General features: G+C 44.3%; 1 protein-coding gene across 5 annotated transcripts in view; it reads right to left on the minus strand.

Moving 5' to 3' along the window:
* Positions 1–23,152, minus strand: part of CNTROB (centrobin, centriole duplication and spindle assembly protein) — a 189,485-nt gene that overhangs the window by 83,346 nt on the left and 82,987 nt on the right. For all 5 annotated transcript variants that reach the window (XM_086946030.1, XM_086946032.1, XM_086946028.1 and 2 more), the window contains exons 12-14: positions 4,138–4,263; positions 1,998–2,169; positions 762–1,434 (exon numbers count right to left, since the gene is read on the minus strand). In XM_086946030.1, the coding sequence (XP_086802156.1) occupies positions 762–1,434; positions 1,998–2,169; positions 4,138–4,263 (971 nt within the window). The remainder of the gene's footprint in view (positions 1–761; positions 1,435–1,997; positions 2,170–4,137; positions 4,264–23,152) is intronic.

Raw genomic sequence — 23,152 nt, forward strand, 5'->3', positions numbered from 1 at the left:
GGACACTTAAAAGTTGTACCTCAAACACAGACACCTAGCTCAGTAAGGGGTTAAGGGGATTTCTAGTAGCCAAAAAGCAGCTGAAAGTCCATATTAGGTTGTCAGACTTTGCATAGTAACTTACATCTGCTCACAACTGATCATTCAATTGAGAGATTCAAAGGAACGCATGCAGTGTAAAAGAGCAATTACCCACAAGCCAATTCTATGTGATCCTCGTGGTCACAGATAAACCTATTTAACTGCAGGACCACAGAATACAAAGTACTTGCCATCTACGTAGTAAAAGGTAGAAATACAACCACTGTGCAAAACCCACTACTTGTACCTTGCAAATGTTATTCCTCTAAGCCAATCAATGTTTGCTCCAGATCACTCTACCTCCACAGCAAAGAATGTCATTTTGGTAAAATGAGGCATAGGCTAGGGCAAATACTTTTGGTGAAAGTCCAGCAGCTGGTCCCTTCTCAATGTCTTCAGCCATCATATAGTGAGGCATTTGAAAGACATCTGTTTACAATCGTAAGTACTCTAGGCAAATGTAAGGGGAAATAGTTTACAATTTTGTTTCAGCGAGGTACCAGAGATCCCCAACAACCACTAAGCTAGCTGTAAATAATCTCTACATTAAACCAGAGGGTTGATCATGACCAGAATATCTTGATCATCTAATACAGCCATGACCATGGCAGCTTCTTGTGCAGTGCCAGTAAAAGTTAGGTGCTAAGCAGAGTAGCAATGATAAGCACTTCAGCTCCTACCTGTAGACAATCCGGTCTCATCCGGCTGAGGCTCAAGAGGATTAAAGCTCATCTGGCTTGCGAAGCTGTAGTTCAGCAACTGACTAAGATCAGCTGTGAGATGACCACTGGCGATAAGAGGATAGAAATGGCTCTGGTTAGCCAAAAGGAAGTTACGATAATCTTCAGACCTGTTGTGACAGGGACTGGAAACGCTGCCTCCAACAACACTTCGGGGGCCATGACCACTCAAACTTGAGGGATGCTCTGGTTCTTTATCAGGTAGTTTCTGGGAAGACCTCTGGTTTGCTGGGTGTGAAGAGACAGCCTGTGAGACCATCGACTCAGAACTCAAGCTGTTATGAGTGATGTGGTCATGACTTCCTCCCATAATACCAGAGTCTCCTGATATCTCAGAATGTCCACGGTGGAAAGACTGCACTGCTGCCTTCGGCTTTCCATTGACTGAAGCAGTGGTTCGCAATGACCTATTAGGAATATTCTCCCCTGCTTTTAGGTCTGAGGCTGCACTGCTCAAAGAATCCATTAGATTGGCCTGAAACAGTTTCTGCTGGGTGTATTCAGAGTGAAGCAGCGGTTCAGACTTAGATGGTGGTACAGCCATTGTCTTTTGCATTGAGGAGTGTTTAGGGTCATGTAGAGCCAAGCAGGAATCCGAAAGCCTCTTATCCACCTATCAAGACAGAATGACTTTTAAATGACGAAACAAAACATCAGGGATAAGACAGTTTAAGTCAGCAAAATCAGTATCTTGCCAGAACTGATAAGGAGATCAGACAGCTCAAAAACCATTCTTCCTCAAAACAGGCCATTTGCCTACCACCCCAAAGTCAAACCCATAACTTTCTGCCACCACAATCTGGTGATTGTTTAATAACAAGTTTATATCATTTACCTTACCCCCCCCCAACCACACCCCATCCTAAAGTTCCCCACCATATATTGTAATGGTTCACAGTGTGGTGCTCGCTAGGTCTTGATTCCCATATTAGTATATTGTCTCTCAGGCCCAGTAGGTGGCAGTGAAATGACTTGTGAAGGCACCAACAAAATCATTTATCATAATGGTGGCCAAGATTGCAGTTAAATGGGAAACATTTAATGACCGTGGTGGGACAACTTTATAATTAGCTATTCTCGCCTCTCTCCATTGCTTACATCAACAGCCTAAAAGGCTGCGTTTCTTGATAAAGGGTGGGTACTAGTGGTTTTTCTTGCCTTTTGCATGGGACTCACCTGGCAAACTTTAATGGCCTGTGGGGATTGTTCAGCCATTAACACCCGAAGTGCCTCATTCCAGTGAGACTGCATCAGGTTTTGCAGTCGACCCACCATCTCAGAGCGCTGTGACTCCAGTTTTTTCTTGGCTGCCTCCAGCTCGCGCGTCTCCTCCTGACATTTGGCCAACCTATACAATCAGAGTCAGGAGTCATTCCTTAACAGAAAACAAGTGAGCATCTTGTCATTAAGCACAATACACATGCCGGATCCTGGTGCACTTTGCAAAATATATAGATTTGTATAATGTGAAAGTCCTTTTGTAGACAAAAAAAATGAACATCCATAAACAAATGACTTTGCAGCCTAGAGAAGGCTAGTAATGGGGGAAAAAAATGAATGTTGAAAATCTCTAAATATAGGAAGAGAGTCATTAAAAACATCTAACATGCCTAGAAATTTCACTACCAAACCTCCCCTGTTTTCTGACTGGAATCTTAGTTTCCTAGCCAGACTGTCTTCACTTTTCGTGAAGTACCCAGTCTGTGGCAAGAAGCCCATTCAGATTCCCATGCCCTCCATCGCATGCATTCCAGAAGATCACTATCCTGAAGGCTGCGTTTATTGTCAAAATATTCCCAGGAGGACCCTGAAGGGTAGACAGAAAATCAAGCTGCACCGTTTGCAGGAGAGACTTAAGGAAGTAGCTTCAGGATGTCGCGAGGGGTGAGGAGAGGACTTGCGATTTACCTCAGTGCTTTCCTCTCGCTCAAGGGACAACTCAAGATCGAGCTGCGTCAACCCCAAGGACATACTGTTTCTCCTTCATAGAGGCTTTAGTGGATTGGTTAAGTCGCATTAAAAAGAAATCAGTACTATCTTCTATAGAATTTCAGTAGGCCAGGGCGTACTCACCCACCAGAGAATTGACGTCTTTAGTCACTTTGTTACCTACTCCTACCCCATGAAGATCTATCTTGCTATTCATTTTTCAAGCACCTCCTGCTACTTCTCTACCTTTGTCACCAGTGGTCCCTCAGGTGCCACCTAATTCAGCTGCTAAGTAGATTACGAAAACTGAGTTACTGTATTAGATAAAGATCAAGTTTTTTCTGCTTTACTTTTGCAACCTACCTGCTAGCATTGCCCTGCATTCCTTTAATTTTCCTTTATTCTAAATAAGTTTGCCAGTGATATTTCTAGTCACTTAAGATGTGTTTACTATTTTCTATAACTGGAGATATTTTTAGAACAAGAAAATAAATGAAAGTTGGCCCTTCCTAGCCTTATTCAGGCTGCAAAGTTAGCTTTTTGTCTACAAAAAAGGCTCACACAAACAGATGTATATGTTGCAAGGTTCTCCAAAATCCTGCATATGGGCATGACAATTAAGTGGTTATGATTACTGAGGAAGATTCCCTGGAACCAAACTCTCAAGTTCTAAGATCTACTGGTTTCAAGAGAACTAACAGTCCTTGAAAGAGACATCTTCCAAATTGTTGAAGTGTTTTGAGGGAACACATCTGTCCATCATTGTCAAAAATGGGTCTGAAGAAAATCCCTGCAGCACGGCTTATCAGTGGAGATGAAGTATATTCAGGTGGTTTGCAGTAGAGATTTCAGAGTTTAAGCATGCATACAAGAAGATTTTCTGCGATTCAAGGGGCATGCGCAGAAATCTATTACAAACCAATTTCCTTGCATAAGCAAATGGAGGTAACTTCTATAATGCCACAGGGCCTCACTAAATTCCAAATAGACTAGTGGTCCTTTTCACACATACAAATGTCAGCATTCATCCCACGCTGAGGACTTAAATTGACAATATGGGACACAACTGCAAGCTACTTAATGTATATACACTTCTGTACTGCTCCAATACACCTGCACCAATAAAACTTTCCTTTATTAAAAATCTCTTGCGTCCCACTGCAATATGTTATGATAAGACATATGGAAGCTTAATTTCTATTTTACCTGGCGTATTCCAAAGAAATCAGGGCATACCCTTTGAAAAAGAGTAGGTGGTTTTATCTGTACTACAAAGCACCAGAGGTTAAAGTACCACAGCTTCTCTGTTGCAAAATACGGTCACTCACACTTTCTCACACAAACATACCTGAATTCAGTTCCTCTACACCGCTCCCCACAAACTCACCTGGTCTCATAATCCTCAGTGACATGTCTCATCTTCTCATCACGTTCCAGCAGCTCGGCCTTAAACTGGGATAACTGATTAGCCAATTCCTTCTCTTGATGGGAGCTGAGCTCCAACAACTGCTTCCTGGTGGGAGATGGAGAGAAACAGACATTCAATGAGGCAGTCCCACAGAGCAGGAATAGGGTTGTCAATTCTAATAAATAGGGGGTTCCAAAAGGGCTATTTGTACATTGGCACACCGCTGAAAAAGGCATGAAGAGTTTGAGTCTGCTGCACTTAATTCTCACATAATCAACTTAGAGCCATAAAAGTAGCCTTAATTAGTTCCTGTTCTTGTACCTGGGTCAGCAACTGTCGACATGCTTAGTGAGAAGAAATAGTGCAATAAAAATGTAAGTGTATCTGTCTGTTCCATATTGAGATTCAATATACCAGTCTTCTAGTTGTGTTCAGCGCTAAGAACCATTAGTAACATGGTAGATATTTGGATTAGATCCCAAGTTAAAAAAAGAAAAATCAGTTTTCAGTGCAATTTTATCTAGATTGTGCCATGAAAATGCCCTTGGGAGAACGGGAACAAGGAACAGCTGATACCCATATGAGCAGTCCACACTGATTTGCAGATTTACTTGATTACCTATATAGTTTTGAGCATCTACTGAAGTAGTAGTTTAGTTTAAGATGCAAAATTAAAAAACCAAGAATGGGAAAAGTTACAACCCTCCTCTTAATATATTCTGTATCATTTTAACTTAGTCAGTTTATTGATGAAGATCCCATGAAAGAGTAGGGTCAAAAAAAGTTATTTGCCTGTAATATCAGTTCTACAACTAAGCATCTTTCATAGATTGACATGTTTGAATTCTTTCCCGTCGTACTGCTGAGAACAGTCAGTAAACAAGGTTAACAAAGCAGTGTATCTTTGCACTCAATAACATTGAAAAATGCAACTAAATTTGCATCCAACATATTTCGACCCAAAGACTCAATCTTCAGTCAAAGACCAGCACCCTCATTTGGTCCCGTCAAAGGCTTTTAACTGTCCTATGTTTTAGCTAAATGAGTTGTGAGTAAAGCATATACATATAAGCAGTCTCATGACAAACGGGGATGAGGGTGGTTGGCACATGAATCTATGAAAGATATCAATGTTGAAGAACCTTTACCTTATCGTTCTGCAGCACTGGATCTTGGATTAGGAAAACAAGAGCAGTTTTAATCAAGACAATGAACAAGTGAATGCTGAGCATAAGGCATACATTAGGAGGCAAGGTTTCTAAGCACTGCCCTTCCCTCTGACTTTCCTTTTCAGCATCAATGTTGATGTAGCAGTGCTTGGAGAAAGCACAAGTGGTCTTCCATGCAGATGCTCTGCAGAGGTCTTTAAGCAGGACACCTGTCAACACAGCAATTGCTGAGGACATAGTCCTGGATGACTGTGTGCCTGCATGATGTTATGGGCCTGTAGGAAAGCGCCCTTTTTGACATTGTAATCCCCACTTTGACTGGCATTCGATGCAACTTTGACTAAGTGCACTGTGTTCCTGCTAACCAGGTCCCCAGTGCCAGATCTCGGTCGATAAAATTGTACCCCAAACGGCAATGCCTTTAGAACACTCTGCAAGTCCCTAGTAAAGAAAACCACTGGCACCTAGGGCATGGGGTACTAAATGGGGTCCCTAAGGCCTTCAGCAATAATTGTGCCACCCTAAGAGACCCCTCACTAAGCACATGCAGACTGCCATTGTAAGCTGCGTGTCTTGGTGCAGACAAAGTGAAACATGGCGCACATCCCTGTGTGCCATGCCCACAAACACTGCATGCAGCCTAAGTCACCCCTACAGTAGGCCTTTCAGCAGGGTACACCATACTACATGTGTGGACATATCTTGTATGAGCAGATTTGCCCCTGTGCTGGTCAGCTCAATTGCTGCCACTACAAGTGACCAGGGAAACCATTTTAAGTACATGTGCCGGACAATGGAGAAAACAAGTTCCCCAGCTACATGGCTTCACTGAAACTAGAGAGGTTTGGTATCAGACATCTCATATTCTGAAACCCACACAGATTTTAGTGATGAATTTATTAATACATGCCACCAGAGGGCCTCATAGAGGTGCCCCTGAAAACCTACCAACTACTAGTGTTGATGGACTGGTCCTAGTCAGTATGGCATCACCGATGAGTGTGATCCCAGGGGTGAGGGCCATTGCTCTCAGGAGGTCCGAACAAAGCCTGCTAGGGCAGCAGGTTCATATACTCTACCACAGGATGACCTGCAAATTAGCATCCCAAGGCAGGGAGCTTCAAAGAGCCCACCCCCTTTGGCAGGCGAATCTGGCTTCCCTTGCAGGAATTGATACCAAGCTCCTGTGACCAGGGCCAAATTGGCAACTGGACAGGTGGGAACATTTGTAGTCCGAGAGGTACGATTACCTTCAGGCTAGTTCCACCCCCAAGGTGGGCTACCTGTAAAGAATACGAACATCAAAAGTCTGCCATCTTTGTGAACTGCTGGACAGGGTTATGCCCATTTCCCACAAGAAGTGGTTATATTGGGGGGCGTGGAGACCCCAGGGGTAAGTAGCCGATTGGCTACTAACGTACACTCCCCTAACACGCCTAAACGTATTTAGGAAATCAGATCCTGCTGACCTAAAAGAAGACAACTGACAATGAAGAGTCGCCAACAGCAAGCACAGAAGACTAGCAGCCTACTTGGTGCCAACTCTGCCGGCCTGTTTGCTGTCCGACAATTGCACCAACAGATCCAGAATCTCCAGTAGAGCAGCCGAGCTGCTTTCCTGCATCCTGCAGGAACCCCAGGAGACCTGTGAGGAAACATGACCGGCAAAACCTGATGCCTCAAAGTACCTCTGCACCCAGCAGCCCCAGCCTCAGGAGAAGAGGATCAAAGGTGTCCCCGAGCATCGTGAAACCAGATCCCCTTGTTGGTTCAGACAGACTGGCCTCACAGTTTAACCTGGAGCCCCTTTCTGACCAGACTGATCCCCATTGACTAACATTGGGCACCTGACGCTGAATTGCACCTCTGCAACTGGTCACCCCAGTGCCGCCAAGTGAGACCTCTTGGTGCGGCCTTCGACCTTGCCACATACGGACCTTAAGTCTAGGAGATTGGTCTTGTTGATGTAAAAAACGTTCATGCCGTATTGGTTTCTCCTCTTTAGGATAACATTGAAGCATCTGAAAAGTGCATGGTCGACTTTTGAAAATGAAAAGTATTGTTCTCGGAACGTACTTACCTGATCGTATTGATTCTGGTGCCAATATATATATATATATATATATATATATATATATATATATATATACACACACACACACACACACACACACACACACACGTGTTTTTATAAATTCGTGTGGATCTGCGTATTGAATGGTTTGTACCATTTGACTGTGTGTATTTGTATATGTCCAACACTCCTTTCTGATGAACCTAAGGCTGCCCGAAGACACTACTACGTAAGAGAGCACCTTGGGATTGCTACAGCAAGCCCCTGTCCACTCGCAAGCGAATACTTAGACTCTAAACAGAATGCTTTTTTGTTATACTATATAAAGAACCAAATTCCTACAAGGCCAAAGAAGCAAAGAATGATTTGTAATGGGTCTGCCTATATTTGATGGACCAACGACTTCAATCACTGAATGTTTGGTAGTATTTAGTGTGCTGAAGGTAACATTTGATACAGCTTTTGATATCCAATGAATGTAAAGCACTTTGACCCAGTGCTTATATTTGGAAAAACGTTGGCAGCAAAATGCTTTAATTCAAATCATGTGGGGACTTTCGGAACTCAATCAGGGTTAGTTATTAAGGTGACCTGGTCCCTCAAAAAGCAGGTTCCTTGCAAGAAAGGGCATGAAATTCAATATTCCTCTTTGTGGAAAAAATTGACAGCAGGTATTAAGTTTTCTATGAAAGATGTTTTATATCCGACTTATGAACAGGTTCAAAAGGAGCACCAATGCTACTACAACGGTATTTATCTCCCAATTCTGTGCAATCTCACTTAAGGAGAAAAGATTATGTAAAGGCCTCTTATGAAAGCCCTGAATGTCTTTTCTGAATACAATGAATTGCATTTGGGGTTCTTCAACATCTTGAAATAGCAGAAAGAGGAACTTTGACAGAAGCAAAGGATAGACTAGATTATGTCACTTCTAATATGGATGGCAAAAATTGGTGACATTTCCAAAGAAATGCTGGTTTTGGCATTGTAAGTTCTGAAGTTTTCTGCACCGAAGGTTTAGGTTTACTCAACAGTGGCACAGAAACCAGAAGGTGTTTAGTTTGACACCAAAGGTTTCGGGTCGGCACCGGCACAGATACAGTCCGAGCTGAAAGGCTGTTTATGTTTCGGCGCAGAGTACTTGAAACCTTTACTTGGTGCAGACCCAGGCCCGAAGGCAGAGGAGGGACTGGAGACCTTTTGGAATCAATCAGCTTTTTGGGCAAAAAATGCACATTTTGCATTGCAACGCGTGCACGTTTGGCATTTCCCTTGTGGGCGAGAACAGCGGGGCCATGTGTTAGCAATTATCGCGCTCGCTCCCGCAAGGTAAACTAAGCGTGTCCCCGTTCTCGGCTGCACTCCCCCACCAGTTTCTGCTTTGCACCCGCAGTTTCTTAGAAACGCCTGATAATCTCAGATTAGCTACTAGACGGCGCACATGCAGGGTTACTAGCAAAAGAAAAAAAAACGTTTATAGGGCATCACACACCCTTGTTCAGTTATCTTTGAGCAGGAAAAACGTCGCAGTCCGATCCAATTACTGTACATCACCGAGATTTTCTTTTCTTTCATAAAATGATACCGCCACTAAAATTGTACGTCCGCTTTTTTAAGATAATACAGATAGATACTTTGTGACTAGAAATAGGAAACTGGTGATCCTACTTTAAATGCCCATTAAATAGTTTCAAACAACTGACTCTGGTCAAGTCAAAAAGATAAGTGACCAGTCTTATAACTGCTCCGCGGGAGTCTCCTGCTTTTGAGGACACACACCGAACTGTCGCTGTCTGTGCAGTGGTTTTCACAGCGACTGCTAATAGTGTTTATAGTGCCCTCCCAAAAAACCGTGAGCACACCCAGAGCGTAACACTTTTCTGCCCAGATTCAGACTTTTAATGGTTTAATATGATCAGATACAACTTTCTGGGATATCACTACAGCATGTCACTACATATGCGGATAATACTTTTTGTATTTTTTTAAGTTTGTTTTGTTAGTAAAGCAATTGGCTTCCCTTAGGTCATTTTAAAGAGGCTTTTATGAGGTTTATATTTTGCATTCATGCTGAAAGAATTATGTAATCATTTCTACCAGTTGACTGATTAGAAAACATACCTTTAATAGTAGGTTTTTCCTTTTTATGACCATGTGATGCATGAGGTCACTATTATGGGCGAGCACCTTTGTATATACATATAAAAAAGCAACAAAAACTTTGACTTGCAGCGCGAACAAGGACATACATGGGTCCTAACTATAGCTATCGCTAGTAGGAAATATATAAATTACTTTCGTCCACACCTGCAAGGGATGTCATATGCCAGATTAATTGGTGCTGAGAGTCCTTGTGTGCTGTGCAAATGTTAAGAGCGCTAACCTAACTGTTATCACCCTGACTGCTGACGCAGCTTACCAAACATACTTTCTTCAGGTGACATTCGTGTTTTCCATTATGCAAGCCGGTTTTCAGCTGAAGTCACTGCTCACCAGTGCTCCATAGTCAATGGCGATGAACGTGGCCATAAACCAGGTGACAGGACACCTGCAAGGCTGGTGCACACAATCAAGAGGACATCAAGGTGTCAATATTATACATACCACCAAATTATATTGTTTTCTAGATGCGCATCCATGTTAGAATTAAGAAGGGTTCCCTTCTACTATGTTATGCGGGTTTCCCTACCATTGAATTTCAGGTATCACAGCATTTTTCTTCACCTGCTAGGTTGTAGCAAATAGATTTGCACTTGTGGTGAATGACGCACTGAAATGAAGCCCCTTTGACCCTGGTCATCAGCTGCCGCACCTATGGCTCGCTCAGGAGAACTCCCGCCTCGGGGACCGCCCCAGCTGGTAGCTAGCATAGGCCCCAGACTTTTGCAATGCAATAGGTCTCGCATTTACGTAAGTTTTAGCTACTGGCATTGTAAATGACAATGACTTACTTAGGTTTTTGGTTTTAAAATGTAAATTAAATTGTCATTTGCAGTGCAGATAGCTTAAACTAAATCATGCAAGACCTATTGCATTGCAAATGCTAAAGGAGATGGTATGGAAACGCAGTCTCTTTACTCACGATCTGTTATCCTGGTGTGAGGTTTTCAGCATCAGAGTCTGCTTCGGAGACGTGCTCCTCCATTTCGGCATCCTGCGCTTGCGATTCTTCTTGTTCAGACTATTCTCCAAGGAGGTCCGGTGCAGAGTTGTTTTGGTGGTACATTTCACGACGTTGAGGCAGACTATCACAGAGAGTTTTCTTTGACCAAAACAACCGACACACGTAGCAGTCTCTCGTCGTGTTCCGAGGATAGGCAAAGTTTGCACACTTCGTGCAAGTCGTGCGCGGAAACTTAACGCGACACCCTGGACATAACTTGAATGGAGTCTGTTTCATAAGCTTCTACCGATCCCGGAGCGGGTAGGCCCAACAGCCTTCCACGAATTTTCAGATTGAATGTTCGAGATGCAAACTATTGGCGGAGAATGGGAAACTCGATCGATAAACAATACCGTCAAGGGTAGTGGATTGCGCTTCAAAGGGGACCCAAATAACGGTGCCGAACCAGAGCGCAACAATTCACATCCGAAATCGATTGCGGAAAAAAAAATAATGGAGTCGATGCCCATGCGCACTATTACCGAAAGGAGGAGTCAACTACCTCGTGACTGGAAAGACTTCTTTGAAAAACAAAGTGCAAACGTCTGGACCCAACACTAGATGGTGATCTATGCAAAGCATATGATCTACAGCTCATATGCCTGCACATGAGCTACCACTGCCCCGCACACCAATATGTTTTAGAATCCGTGCGCAAGGTGCATATCCATCCTCAATGCAGCCCCTTAGCCAAGCTAAAGCTTAATATAACAAAAAACAGTACTAGAAAGGTTTCAATATTATACCTCATTAAAGACCTCATTTTGCCTACACCAAACACCACCCTCTATACAAGTAATCTTCCCAGTACAACTCAAGTTCAAATCGAACACAAAGCATCACCAACGAGGAATGCGTTACTTCCCTTTAACCACAGTTATCCATTTTTGGTATCTTTCATAGATTCACATGCTTGAATCAATCCTAGTCGTCGGGATGGAGTCCTCAGTACATAAAGTAATGTCTCATTAGGCATATAGAGTAACAGGCCAAGGGCCTCACCTTAGTAACATATCCATGTCCTTTTGTAAAAGGACCAAACTTTAGAGTAGAGCCAATCAGCTATCATCACCCTCTGGAACCTTCCTGAAAGGAGCTCTAGTCCCTCAGATTTTCGTAAGCACAGTACTAAGTAGATGTATTACTGAGAGACGTAGGAGAGCCCTTCCAGGGGAGATGGGTGGGTTGCATGTGAATCTATGAGAGGTACCAATACTGGATAACTGCAGTTACAAGTAACGCATTCCTTATCCAGTATTCAGGTATCTTTCATAGATTCACATGCCTGAATCAGTGTAGTAAGCAATGATGAGCACATTGAGTGGTACAGTATACATGAATTCACTAGATAACAAAGGTGAAAATAGAAAGGTACCAAAAAGCAACCAAAGAAAATAGTAAGGAACACAATAGAGAAATGTGCGTATAGAAGAAAAATGGCGGGATGAAAGGAAGGGTTCACTTCTAATGAAATAGATGGAGCACCGCTTATCCCACTGCAGCATTTTTCATGAGTTCTGTATCCAGGCAGTAATGCTTGGTAAATGTATGTGGAGTCTTCCCTGTTGCGCTCTGCAAATGTCTGTAATGGTAACACCTACAAAGAGTGCCATGGAGGTAGAAATTGCTCTAGTGGAATGGGCTCGAACTTTGGAACGCAGGGGTTGCCCCGCTTGCTGGTGACAAATCCACTGAGAGATACTTTGTTTAGTGAGTCGAAAACCTTTTCTAGGTTGAAGGTAAGCCACAAAGTTGGTTGGATTTGCGGAACGTCTGTCTTGTCAATGTAACATTTTAGGTAGCGTTTAAGATCCAGAGAATGTGGGGTTCTTTCCGCCACCGTTTGAGGATTTGGAAAAAAGGATCGTAAGACTATAGGCTCATTGAGATGAAAGTCTGACGGGACCTTAGGCTCAAATTTAGGATTTGTTGTTCGTAGTATAACCACATAGTGTTTGAACTGAAGGAAAGGGTCTTGAATTGAAAACGCATGAAGTTCACTCACTCGCCTTGCCAAGGTATGGGCTAGAAGGAGCGCTGTTTTCCAGGAGAGAGACTTAAAATCAGCTCTGTGTATCGGCTCAAAGGGATGTTTGATATATTGAGCAAGAACTGTTGAGCTGCCAAGTGAGAGGTAAAGTCTTTACAGGAGGGAACGTCCTGAAGAGCCCTTTAAGAAATTGTTTTATCAACCTATTAGACCAAAGAGAAGGGCCTGCAGAGGATCTCCTGAAACTAGATATTGCTGCCAGGTTAACCGTAATGGAAGCGTGAGCAAGACCAGAATTCGCCAGATGGATAAGGTAAGGCAATATTTGTTCTGGAGAAGATGAAAGAGGGTGTGTCTTTGACTTGCACCAGATGCAGAACCTCTTCCATTTTAAGGAATAGGTTTTGTTAGTACGGTCTGCTCAAGCCAGAGCCAGAACTGCTCTACAGTTCGGAGGAATGTCTAGGTTATGGAATTCTCTGAACTCAGGAGCCAAGCTGATAATCTGAGATGCTGGATCCAGATGTTGGACCGGTTGGTGGTTAATTGTGAAAAGAGGGAAACTGTTTCAACAGGATTGGCGGTTCCAGGGAGAGAAGATTAAGCTCTGTGAACCAATGTTGGAGTGGCCATGCTGGAGCTATCAAGATGAGCGTGCAAGGTTCCGCTTTCAATTTCCTGAGGACCCTGGGAATCAGGGGCAATCTGTGGAAATGCGTATGCAAAGACGTTGCACCATGCGATCGAAACGGCCTTTCCTAGAGATCCCTTTTGGGGATGCCAGCTTGCAAAGTGTTGGGATTTGCCGTTCTGCTTGGTAGCGAATAGGTCCAAGAGAGGGGTGCCCCATTGAGAGGATATGCGGTTGAGAGTCCACTGATTCAATTCCCATTTGTGGCACTTGGTTTGTTGCCTGCTTAAAGAGTCAGCCAGAACGTTGTCTGTTCCTGGGACATATTCTGCTCAAAGGGAAATGTGATGAAACCAGTTCCAGAATTTTGATTCGCGAGAGGAGTACCTCCCTGCTTGTTTAAATAGTGCATTGTCGTGGTATTGTCCATCCGGTTAAGCACTAGAGAATTTTTGATCCTGGGAAGGAACGCTAGAAGAGCAAGTTAGAAGGCTCGCAGCTAGAGGAGATTTATGTGAAGTTTCCGTTCAGAAATAGACCATTTTCCTCGGATTTGGAGTTCTTGGAGGAAAGCTCCCCAACCTTCCAGGGGTGCATCTGTTGTGAAGGTATGTGGAGAAGCTGGAAGCAAGAAAGGCAAGCCTTGAGAAAGGTTCTGAAGAAGAGTCCACCACTGTAGAGCCATGACCATTTGAGGAGTCACCCAGATGACATCGTCGAATGACCCTTAGCATTGAACCCATTGAGCAGACCGTGCCTCTTGGAGAGGGCGCATGTGGAGGCGACAGTGAGGAATCAGTAGAATGCAGGAAGACATTCCGAGAAGGGATTTGAAAAGGCGTACAGAGAGACTTTTTGGATTGGAAGTGGTTTGCCAAGTACAGAAGTTTGTTAGGACGCTCTTGCGATGGAAAAGCTTTCTTCTGGATCGTGTGGAGAGTAGCACCCAGGAATGTTATTTGCTGAGAAGGCTGGAGGACTGACTTGTCCTGATTGAGTGTTTGTCCCAGCCGATTGAAAAGCTGCAGACAGGCGTTGAAAGACCTGGTCGCGCCTTCAAGAGAGGGAGCTTTGACAAGCCAGTCATCCAGATAGGGAAAGATCGGATGGTGGCGTTGTCGGAGATATGCAGCCACCGGAGAAAGGCATTACGTAAAAATGCGTTGCGCCGATTTGAGTCCGAACGGTAGGACACGGAATTGGTAATGTCTGCCCTCTACTGCGAACCTACTGAAACTTCAGGTCCCACTGCAGAGATCGCATCCGCCACCAGGCGTGATGCACCAGAAGGATGCAGGAGGCCATCAGCCCCAGAAGCCGCAGCATCAACCTGACCGAGACTCGGGATAAAGGCTTTTTCCTCCCCTCCCCGTGGCGCCGGATGGTGCACTCTGAGAAAAAAAGTTGCAATACAGAGACCCACTAAATAGCGAGTCTTCAGTGACATATGAAAATATTCCCCGCCTGATCAAAAACATACAGAAAAATAACAAAGCCCTGATGAGGGTTTGGGAACTGGTTACTCGAACCTGAAATGCGTCGGCATATCCACGAGAACTAATTATTTCATCAAGTGTCACAGAAAAATAGACATACGCTTTGTTGCTCTTGTCATTTCACGTTGCTTTCTGGTATGGTTTTGGAACAAGAAATTGATTTGGAAACATTGAAAATATGAATGGAATGTTAATGTCTATTGTCATTTGGATGCACTTTTGCTATGTGTATTTTCTTGTAAAGTATCTTTTTGTAAAGTTTGCCTTGTTTGACATGTTATGGTGATATATGTGTAAATATGTTCTATATGTACTCTTCTTTTGCCAAAGAAAGTAAAATTTCCTAAAAAAAATATTACTAAAAACACAAGTGATAGGTATAAATAAAAGCACCTGACCTGAATTAATGAATTTTTGCATTTGGTCTATGGAATAATTGCATTATAAACAAAGTGTGTGGGCACCTGTGTTTTTTTTGCGCCGTTAATTAAGCCAAAGGCGATGGACTGGAGCGCGGAACTACACCCTCAGATCACAGATTAACAAGGCACCTTCTGCTGTGGACAGCTACAATTATTATACCCCCCCCCCCCCACTACAAATTGCGTTTAATTAAAATTTTACATAGATTTTGCAGGAAACCGATACAGCTGTATCGCATGGGGCTAAGACCCGATGACAAAGACTGGAAATGCAAGGCTGACAAAGCACCCTTTCTGCATATGGCTTGGCATTGCCCACCCAGAATAAATATTGGTCGGGCATCTTCAGCAGGATAAACTCCATATTCGAAATTAATGCAACACCATCCACCAGGTAGGCATATTGGGATATGTAAAAGACACCACCTGAAAAAAAGGAAACTACATGCTCTATTGATTATTGGCTAAACGCAGGGCTGCAATGAACTGAGGAGATAAACGCTGACCTTCTATTAAAACTTGGACACCTGACATTAGCTTTTGCCAGAATCAGATGTCCACATATTGGGAATGAATGCCGACCCAGTCTAGGCCGAAAGACACATGGGAACTAGTTCAGACCCGGCTGTGCAGACTACAGTCAAACAATAATACTCCTACAAGAGGGGACGAAGCTCACACATAGTTGAGACACCCTACAAACAAGCTCCACCAAGTACGCTAATCAGAGAAACCCAAATATTGTTACAGACCTAGTTATCATACAGAACATTATAACATTTAGTGTATTGACTAAGATTGTTAGCCTTTACTTGGCAGAGTCGCACCCAGCATAGCATAGATGCCGAGAAATGTAACAACTCCTTCATAGGGGTTAGATTATTGGTTTTGTGGATATCCTTTAAATCAATGTAGACGTTGGGAATTGCTAACAATGTGATGAAGTTATAATACATACACCTGGTGTAATCATAATAGATGCTCTTACAATGCTGTGATTTATATTAAGGCAATTGTGATCCTACCATGCTGACCGGTTTTGGTGGTTTGTTAAAATTGCAATATGTTTAATGTACGATTGATAAACATATATAACCCAATTTGTACATCTCAGTATGTACATGCATAAATTAATACATGGCAATTACATAAAAAAATTGTGAAGATTTGGCTTTGACCATATATCCTAAAGTTTTTTGCTACTCATTGATTCCAGGTCCATTCATAAAATGGTCTAGTAGGTGCCCAGAATGTGGTACAGGTAGGTCCTCCACATTACCCAACACAAATATAACATGCTTGGGAGCTTTTGTCTCTACAAACCTTTGTACAGACTCCAGGCTTTAGGAAATATTGTACCATCTTTCTATGGTTAAACCCTAAGAATCTTGAAATCTTTCACGCTCATACCAACTCATTCTCCAGCACCCTTCCAGGTACCCACACTGCCTTTAGAAAACACCAAAAGATTCTCCTTGCAAGGGACATTCATCTTGGACCAGCCTGTTTGACAGATATCTAGGTCAGATATACTTTGCTCTGTGTGCTTTGCTTGTACTTCCTCGAAAGCAGGCAAAAGAATTTAGTGGATCAGTGCTTCTAACTAGCACATCCTTCAAGGGCATCAAATTCTCAAATTTTCTTACTAATGTATATGTATGTATTTGTGGTATTTGCATAGAAAAAATCTAGACAAGCTACAGGGCAGTGTACTATCAAAAGGCAAAGTTAGTCAGTGAATGGAAGGTAAGCTGTATTTTGAGAGGAAAGGTGAGCAAAGGTGGACTGTTACCTTGTCATGATGCAATGTTTTTTAAAATTTTGCATCTTTAGTGCATTCCTAAATTAGCGAAGAATCAGCACAGTCTCGATCAATGCATGTTCTAGATAATGGGTGCCTTACTTTGCACCTGCTCCATTTTTCCCTCTCACACCAAGCTGGATCAGCACTCACATGGTATTCGTTTGACTACGTTATCAGATTATATACTGTGATAGATTCAATCTGAAATGGTCTTGAAGGCAGGGCTTTGTTTCCTTTGCTACAAAGGACACGTATGTGGCAGAAGATGCTACAGATGGAGGGCCAAGGGATTGCAGAGGTTGCCTGGCTTTGATAAACATTGGAAGGGTCTGGCTATTTTCCTTGCAGAAAACCAGAAAGAAAACAAGTTACTTGCCTGTAACTTTGGTTCCCCAGTATTAGTAACTTTCATTGATTCCCATAGCTTGTATCATTCCCCGTCGTCTGAATGGGAGTCTCTGTAACGAAATAATATAGCAGTAGGTACAAAAGAGAAAGAAAAAAGGCCTAGGCCTCATTTCCTTTTGTAGCATATCCACCTCTTTTTGCAAAAGAGACCACAACTAAGCATCAGCCAATCAGAAGAGCCTCAACCCATAGAACCCCCCTGAGAGAACCTCAGATTTTCTTAGCCTTTGTGTAACAGTAACTATATCTACTGAAGGCTGAGCTTTCTCAGGGGAAGAGCATGGGAATCTATGAAAGTTACCAATACTGGGGAACCAAAGTTACAGGTAAGAAACTTGTTTTCTTGCCCCAGTATTGGAACTTTCATAGATTCCCATAACTTGTATCAGAGTAGCTAGCAGCAAGTAATAAAACACATTTTGTGACAAACATTGAAATACCTTAGTATTCATATTGTCATAAGAAACAAATAAATACCTCCATATACATGGAGACAGAAATCAGTACCAATCATACAAAAAGTGTAAAATAGAAAGGAGGGTGTGAGAAGTTGGCCTGATATAGGATGTTCACTAGTTCTAGTGACCACCTTCTATCAGTCCAAACAACCCTTATGGTGATTGGTTGTAAGTCAACCTTATAGACCAGCTATCCTAGTGGTAGTGTGGACAAAGCAGTCTTAGGCTAAACTCTTTCGGCATGTGAAGCCAGCTGTATTACCATATGTAACCCCCTTGAACACCAAGTAAAAGGACACCACACAGGATATATATTCAAAATATATATGTATTTATTACTACAAATAGTCCCCTGAACTCTTTATGAGCACAGAAGCAAACACGTTAAAACAATTCCATAGATAAGTTACAAAAGTGGCACAAATATGGATAGGCCCGGGTGGCCCCACAAACCATATACTAAAGAAGTGGTATAAGTACCACGAGTCGAAAGGAAGTAAGGCCTAGGGCATCGCTGGGGCTATGCTGGATTAACGCAAGTTAGGAACTAGGAGGCCCACGGGATCTGGTTTGCAGTGCGCAAAGTTAGGAGCATTTCACATTGAAATCAATGGATGCGTAAAAGTGAAGGTAGGAAGTCTTCTGGTCAGTCTAGAACTTAACCCTTTGGAATCTGGACACTAGGACTGTTAAACTACTCGGGGGCACTGGAGTGCCAGCGTTACCTCACCCACAGAAAGCGGGTGCAGTGGAGCCAAAGTGTGTCGGGATTCTGCAGGAGTTCAGATGGAGCCTTGGAGTGTTGATGCTGCAGGCGACCTGAAGTGAAGAGTTCCGGTGGATCCAAGGGTGGATCTGAAGCGATCAAGACCTGAAAGCAGAGGGGACAATGATCAGTCACCAGCCAGTGACCGGCGTGGAACCAGGAAGGAACCAAGCCTTGTCGGGTGCCAACAGGTGATGTCGTGAAGCTTGTCTCTTCAGTAGCGTGGACTAGGCGATGATGACGACCAGGAGTCACTCACGAGCTGTCCCACGTAGGCTCTAGTTGATGGCGGAGTCTGCTTCTTGATTGGAGCAAACAGGCCTTGGCTAATGCACGCCACGCAGGAAACAGAGCAGGCTTCTCACTCTAACCAGCAAGGTCAGAGGGGTTGCTGCTTTTGGGAGGAGCAAGGGCCAGTCTGGAGCAACCAGACCAGCGGTGGAAAGTTGTCGTTTGGTCGCCAAAATGGCGGCTAGCCAACGGACTAGTAACCGGGAAGGCGCATCGAGTGGAACAAAGCAGAAGGGCACCACGCAGATCTCGTGAGAGCTGGAGGGCTGGTCCTTGGTGCAAATGTAGCTCGGTGGTGGGGCTTCTCAAGACCCCAAGCACAGCGGTGAGGGTGCCTCAGGTGCTGCGCAGTCAGCTTCTCGTGGACTTTTCAAGAGGTCCGGTCCCACATCTCAGGTCACCTCCACTAGTCTCAGCTTCGCAGGGACTGTGGATCGTGCGGTTAGATGTCTGGGAGTCGAAGGTACAGAGTTTCTTCTTGTACTCGAATTTCAGGGTAATCTGCAGTCTTGGTTCTCAGCTCCTACTTTTAAACCAATTCTAGGGGCTGGACTACCTACTAGGTCCCTCCTATGGGTGGAACCAGGAAGGGTGAGGATACACCCCCTTTCCTTTGTCCAGTTTCACGCCAGAGCTGGGGCTGGAGTGCCCCAGCACCGGTTTGAACTGGCCTATGTACGGGGACACCTTGTGTGCCCCGGGCATGTCTGATTCTATTCAGCCCTACCTAACCAGATACACAAAATCCTGTCTGGGGTGGTGCTAGCACCTCCCAAGGCAGGAAACACTTTGTCCAAGCCTCCCTCGCTGGAAGGACTCCCAGCAGCAGGAGATCAGACTTGTGTCTTTGGTGGCAGCATCCATTTTGTGATGCTGAGGCTCTGTTTAACTTTAACCGGGGTTCTGTACAGGTCGTGTCCCTCTAGAAGGGTGGAATGCTACCCCCGTCGCCAGGATTGGCGAGGGGGTAGTATTCCAATTCGTATGACACCTTAATCGACATGTTTTGATAATGTCAAACCAGAGTTAGCATTTAACTGCGAGGTTCATAATGCACAAGAGTATATGGTATGACGTTATCAGGAAACATCTAAGGACATGGCTTCGAAAGCTGCAGACAAGCTCAGCTCATGCTAGAGCACCATCTCACACATAACTGAGCACTCTGCCTCCAGGATTGATAAGGCCTGCCATAGGAGTGACTTATAGGTTACTGTGTGTCCTTGTATGTGTTAGAGATACTATACCTAAAGCAAAGGGTGATTACACCACCTTGCCCCAGCGGAGTGGTCAGCCAGTTGTGTCAAATAGTAAGGCCAGGCCAGGGGTGGCACAATATGTGCTGCAGCCCCTGGTAGGCCTTGGATGCACCTATGCCCTGGGTACCTAGAGTACACTGTACAGGGGCTCACAAGGTGATCCATGTTCCAATTGGTAAGGCACCTAAAGTGCCTTGGCATAACTTTAGAGAGAGAACAGCAGGCTGTGGGTCTGATTGGCAGGCCCACAGCCACATTAAGTCGAAAACCAGTAAAGCAAAAACCAAAAATCTGGGGTGACCATAGGATAGCAGACCCTACTCTCATACAGAAGGGTAGTAGGGAAAGCTCACCGCTCAATGGAAGAGGTTCCTCAGGGCTGCCTGGCCCACAGCAGTGTCATCCTGTCCCAAGGATTCGAGGCAGTAATGCTTCGTGAAGGTGTGCGTGCTGCTCCAAGTCGCTGCTCTGCAAATGTCTTTGATCTGCACTCCTGCAAAGAGCCGTAGAGGATGCCAGGGATCTTGTGGAGTGTGCTCTAATCCCACCTTGTAGAGGTTTGCCCGCTGCAGAGTGACAGTGTAGAATGGCACTGGAGATCCATCTAGCAATACGCTGCTTTGACAGGGGGGAGGCCCTTGCGAAGAGCACTAAATGCGATGAATAATTGAGAAGATTTACGAAATCCTTTGGTGCGATCCAGATAAAAAAATTCAAGCACTGCTGCATATCCAGAGAGTGTACTGATCTTTCCGCTGGCGTGGAAGGATGAGGAAAGAAAGATTTGAGAATCACTGGTTCATTGAGATGAAAGTCTGAAGGTACTTTTGGTATGAACCTTGGATTAGTCCTTGAAGTACAGTATTCCTTTTAATGAGAGAAAAGGTTCCTGTATTGTGAAAGCCTGCAATTCCCCAATGCGTCTTGCCAATGTGAGAGCAAGAAGAAGTGCCCGTTTCCATGAAAGAAATTTCAGGTCTGACCGATGAATCGGTTCAAAGGGATGTTTCATCAGCTGTGTGAGAACTAAATTCAAATGCCATGTGTGAGGCGGAGGCCTCACCGGGGGAAAGATTCGAAATAAGCCTTTGAGAAACTGCTTGACAATCCTGGATGACCAGAGAAAAGGTCCAGATGCAGTGTGCCTGTAGCGAGAAATTGCTGGTAGGTGTTCTGCTTGCAGTGATATTCCGTGTAGGATCGCCCACTTCCAAATCTTCTGGGCTTCCTGACATAACAGAAGAGATCTGGTACCCACTTCCTGGTTTATGTAGTGCATGGCCATGGTGGTGTCCGTGTAGACGGGAACCGCCGACCCTTGCAGTCGTGGAAGAAACGCCTGGAGCGCCAGCTGGATTGCCCTGAGTTCCAGGAGGTTGATGTGGAGGTGGAGCCTGAGAAATTCTGGCCCTATAGTCCTGCAACATGCCATGGAGATCCGCCAAGAGGAAGAAACCGACACCATCTTGTGGCCTACGCTCTCTTGACTGATAAGACTGGTGGTAAGAGCATTCATGAAGAAACTCGCCTTCAGAGTCAGTCTCCTGGCATTTCACCAACAACTGAGAAGGACTATGTGCATACCCAAAAGAGTCCTGATCATCCCCATCAGAATCATCTTCTTCCTCCAGTAACAGAGTGGGAGGCAAGGGGGTAACCCTCCTTGGAAACATGTCCTGTGTTATCCTTTACGGAAATTGTAATCTTCTGTCGACGATGACATAGTCGACGGTACAGTCGGCGATGGCGTTTATCAAGAAAAACTCGACGGAAGATCCACCGTCGACGGGTGAATAGTCGACGACATGCGAGTCGATGACAACGCCCTGGACAAGACCGTCGGCACTCCCATCGTAGTCATGATCGCAGACGCTAGTCGACGACAGTCATCACCACCGACGACATACTCGTAGTCGTCGCTGTTGACACTCTCGTCAACATCCTTGTCGATGTAACTATAGTAGACACTCCCGTCGACGCCAACTGTACCGTCGATGAGCCCGTTGACGGTATAACTTTTCCCACCTGAGATTTAGACGCCTTCGAAGGAGTCTTCTGTAGCGTCATCGACAATATGGAGCCTTTCTCAGACTTCAGATGACAGAACATGGCTTCTTAAATGTCTTAGCAGTCTCCATCACTGCTGCAGGTGTAGATGGTCCTTCCCTCTCCTTTACACCGTGTTGAGGAGATTTACTAGGACTCATGCTCTCAGACTCATTGGGGGTCTTTTTTGAGGCCTTAACTGGACGCTCCACAGAAGGGGAAGGGGGAAGCACTACCCCTCTTGACTGACCTTCTAGATGAAGTTGCAGAAGAAGAGTCCTCACTGTCGCTTGACCGAGTTTCCTTTGACTTTAATTTCTGGAGCCAAGTTAGGAGGTGACCATCACAGTCCCGGAGGGTCTTCGAAGAGAAGGTGCTGCAGATCTTGCAGTCTGGAGCCTTATGATCTGGATACATGCAATAAATACAGTCCTTATGCCGGTCTTCCACATATAGCCTTTTCTTGCCACAGGTGGAAAAAGACTTGAAAAGGGCTTTTCTCTCCTTGTCAGACATTTCTAGAAGAAACATCTAACAATCCTGAAGAAGAAATGCTGAAAAAATCCTCAAATAGAGTTGAAGTGAGCAGAGCTCAAAGGAGACTCCCTTAGCACTATGTGCGGTAGAAAATCTGAGGCGGAGGTTCTCAGGAGGGTTCTATAGGGTGAGGCTCTTCTGATTGGCTGATGCTTAGTTTGTCTCTTTTGCAAAAAGGTGGATAGGCTACAAAAGGAAATTAGGTCTAGGCCTTTCTCTTTTGTACCTACTGCTATGTTATTTTGTTACAGAGACTTCCATTCCAACGACGGGGAATGATACAAGCTATGGGAACCTATGAAAGTTCCAATACTGGGGCAATCAGTCTTTGTGAAAGTGGTTTCCGTTTGTCCAATCCTGCGGTGCCAAATTTTCAACCATATCTCCCTGAGATAGTGCTCTGTGTGTACTGCAGCTCCAGTGTCGGTTTCTGTGCTCAATCCTTAACACTCTTCCCTCCAAAACCTTGAAGAACTGCTT

The sequence above is a fragment of the Lissotriton vulgaris genome, chromosome 12, assembly GCF_964263255.1.
Source record: "Lissotriton vulgaris chromosome 12, aLisVul1.2, whole genome shotgun sequence".
Classification (NCBI taxonomy): Eukaryota; Metazoa; Chordata; class Amphibia; order Caudata; family Salamandridae; genus Lissotriton; species Lissotriton vulgaris.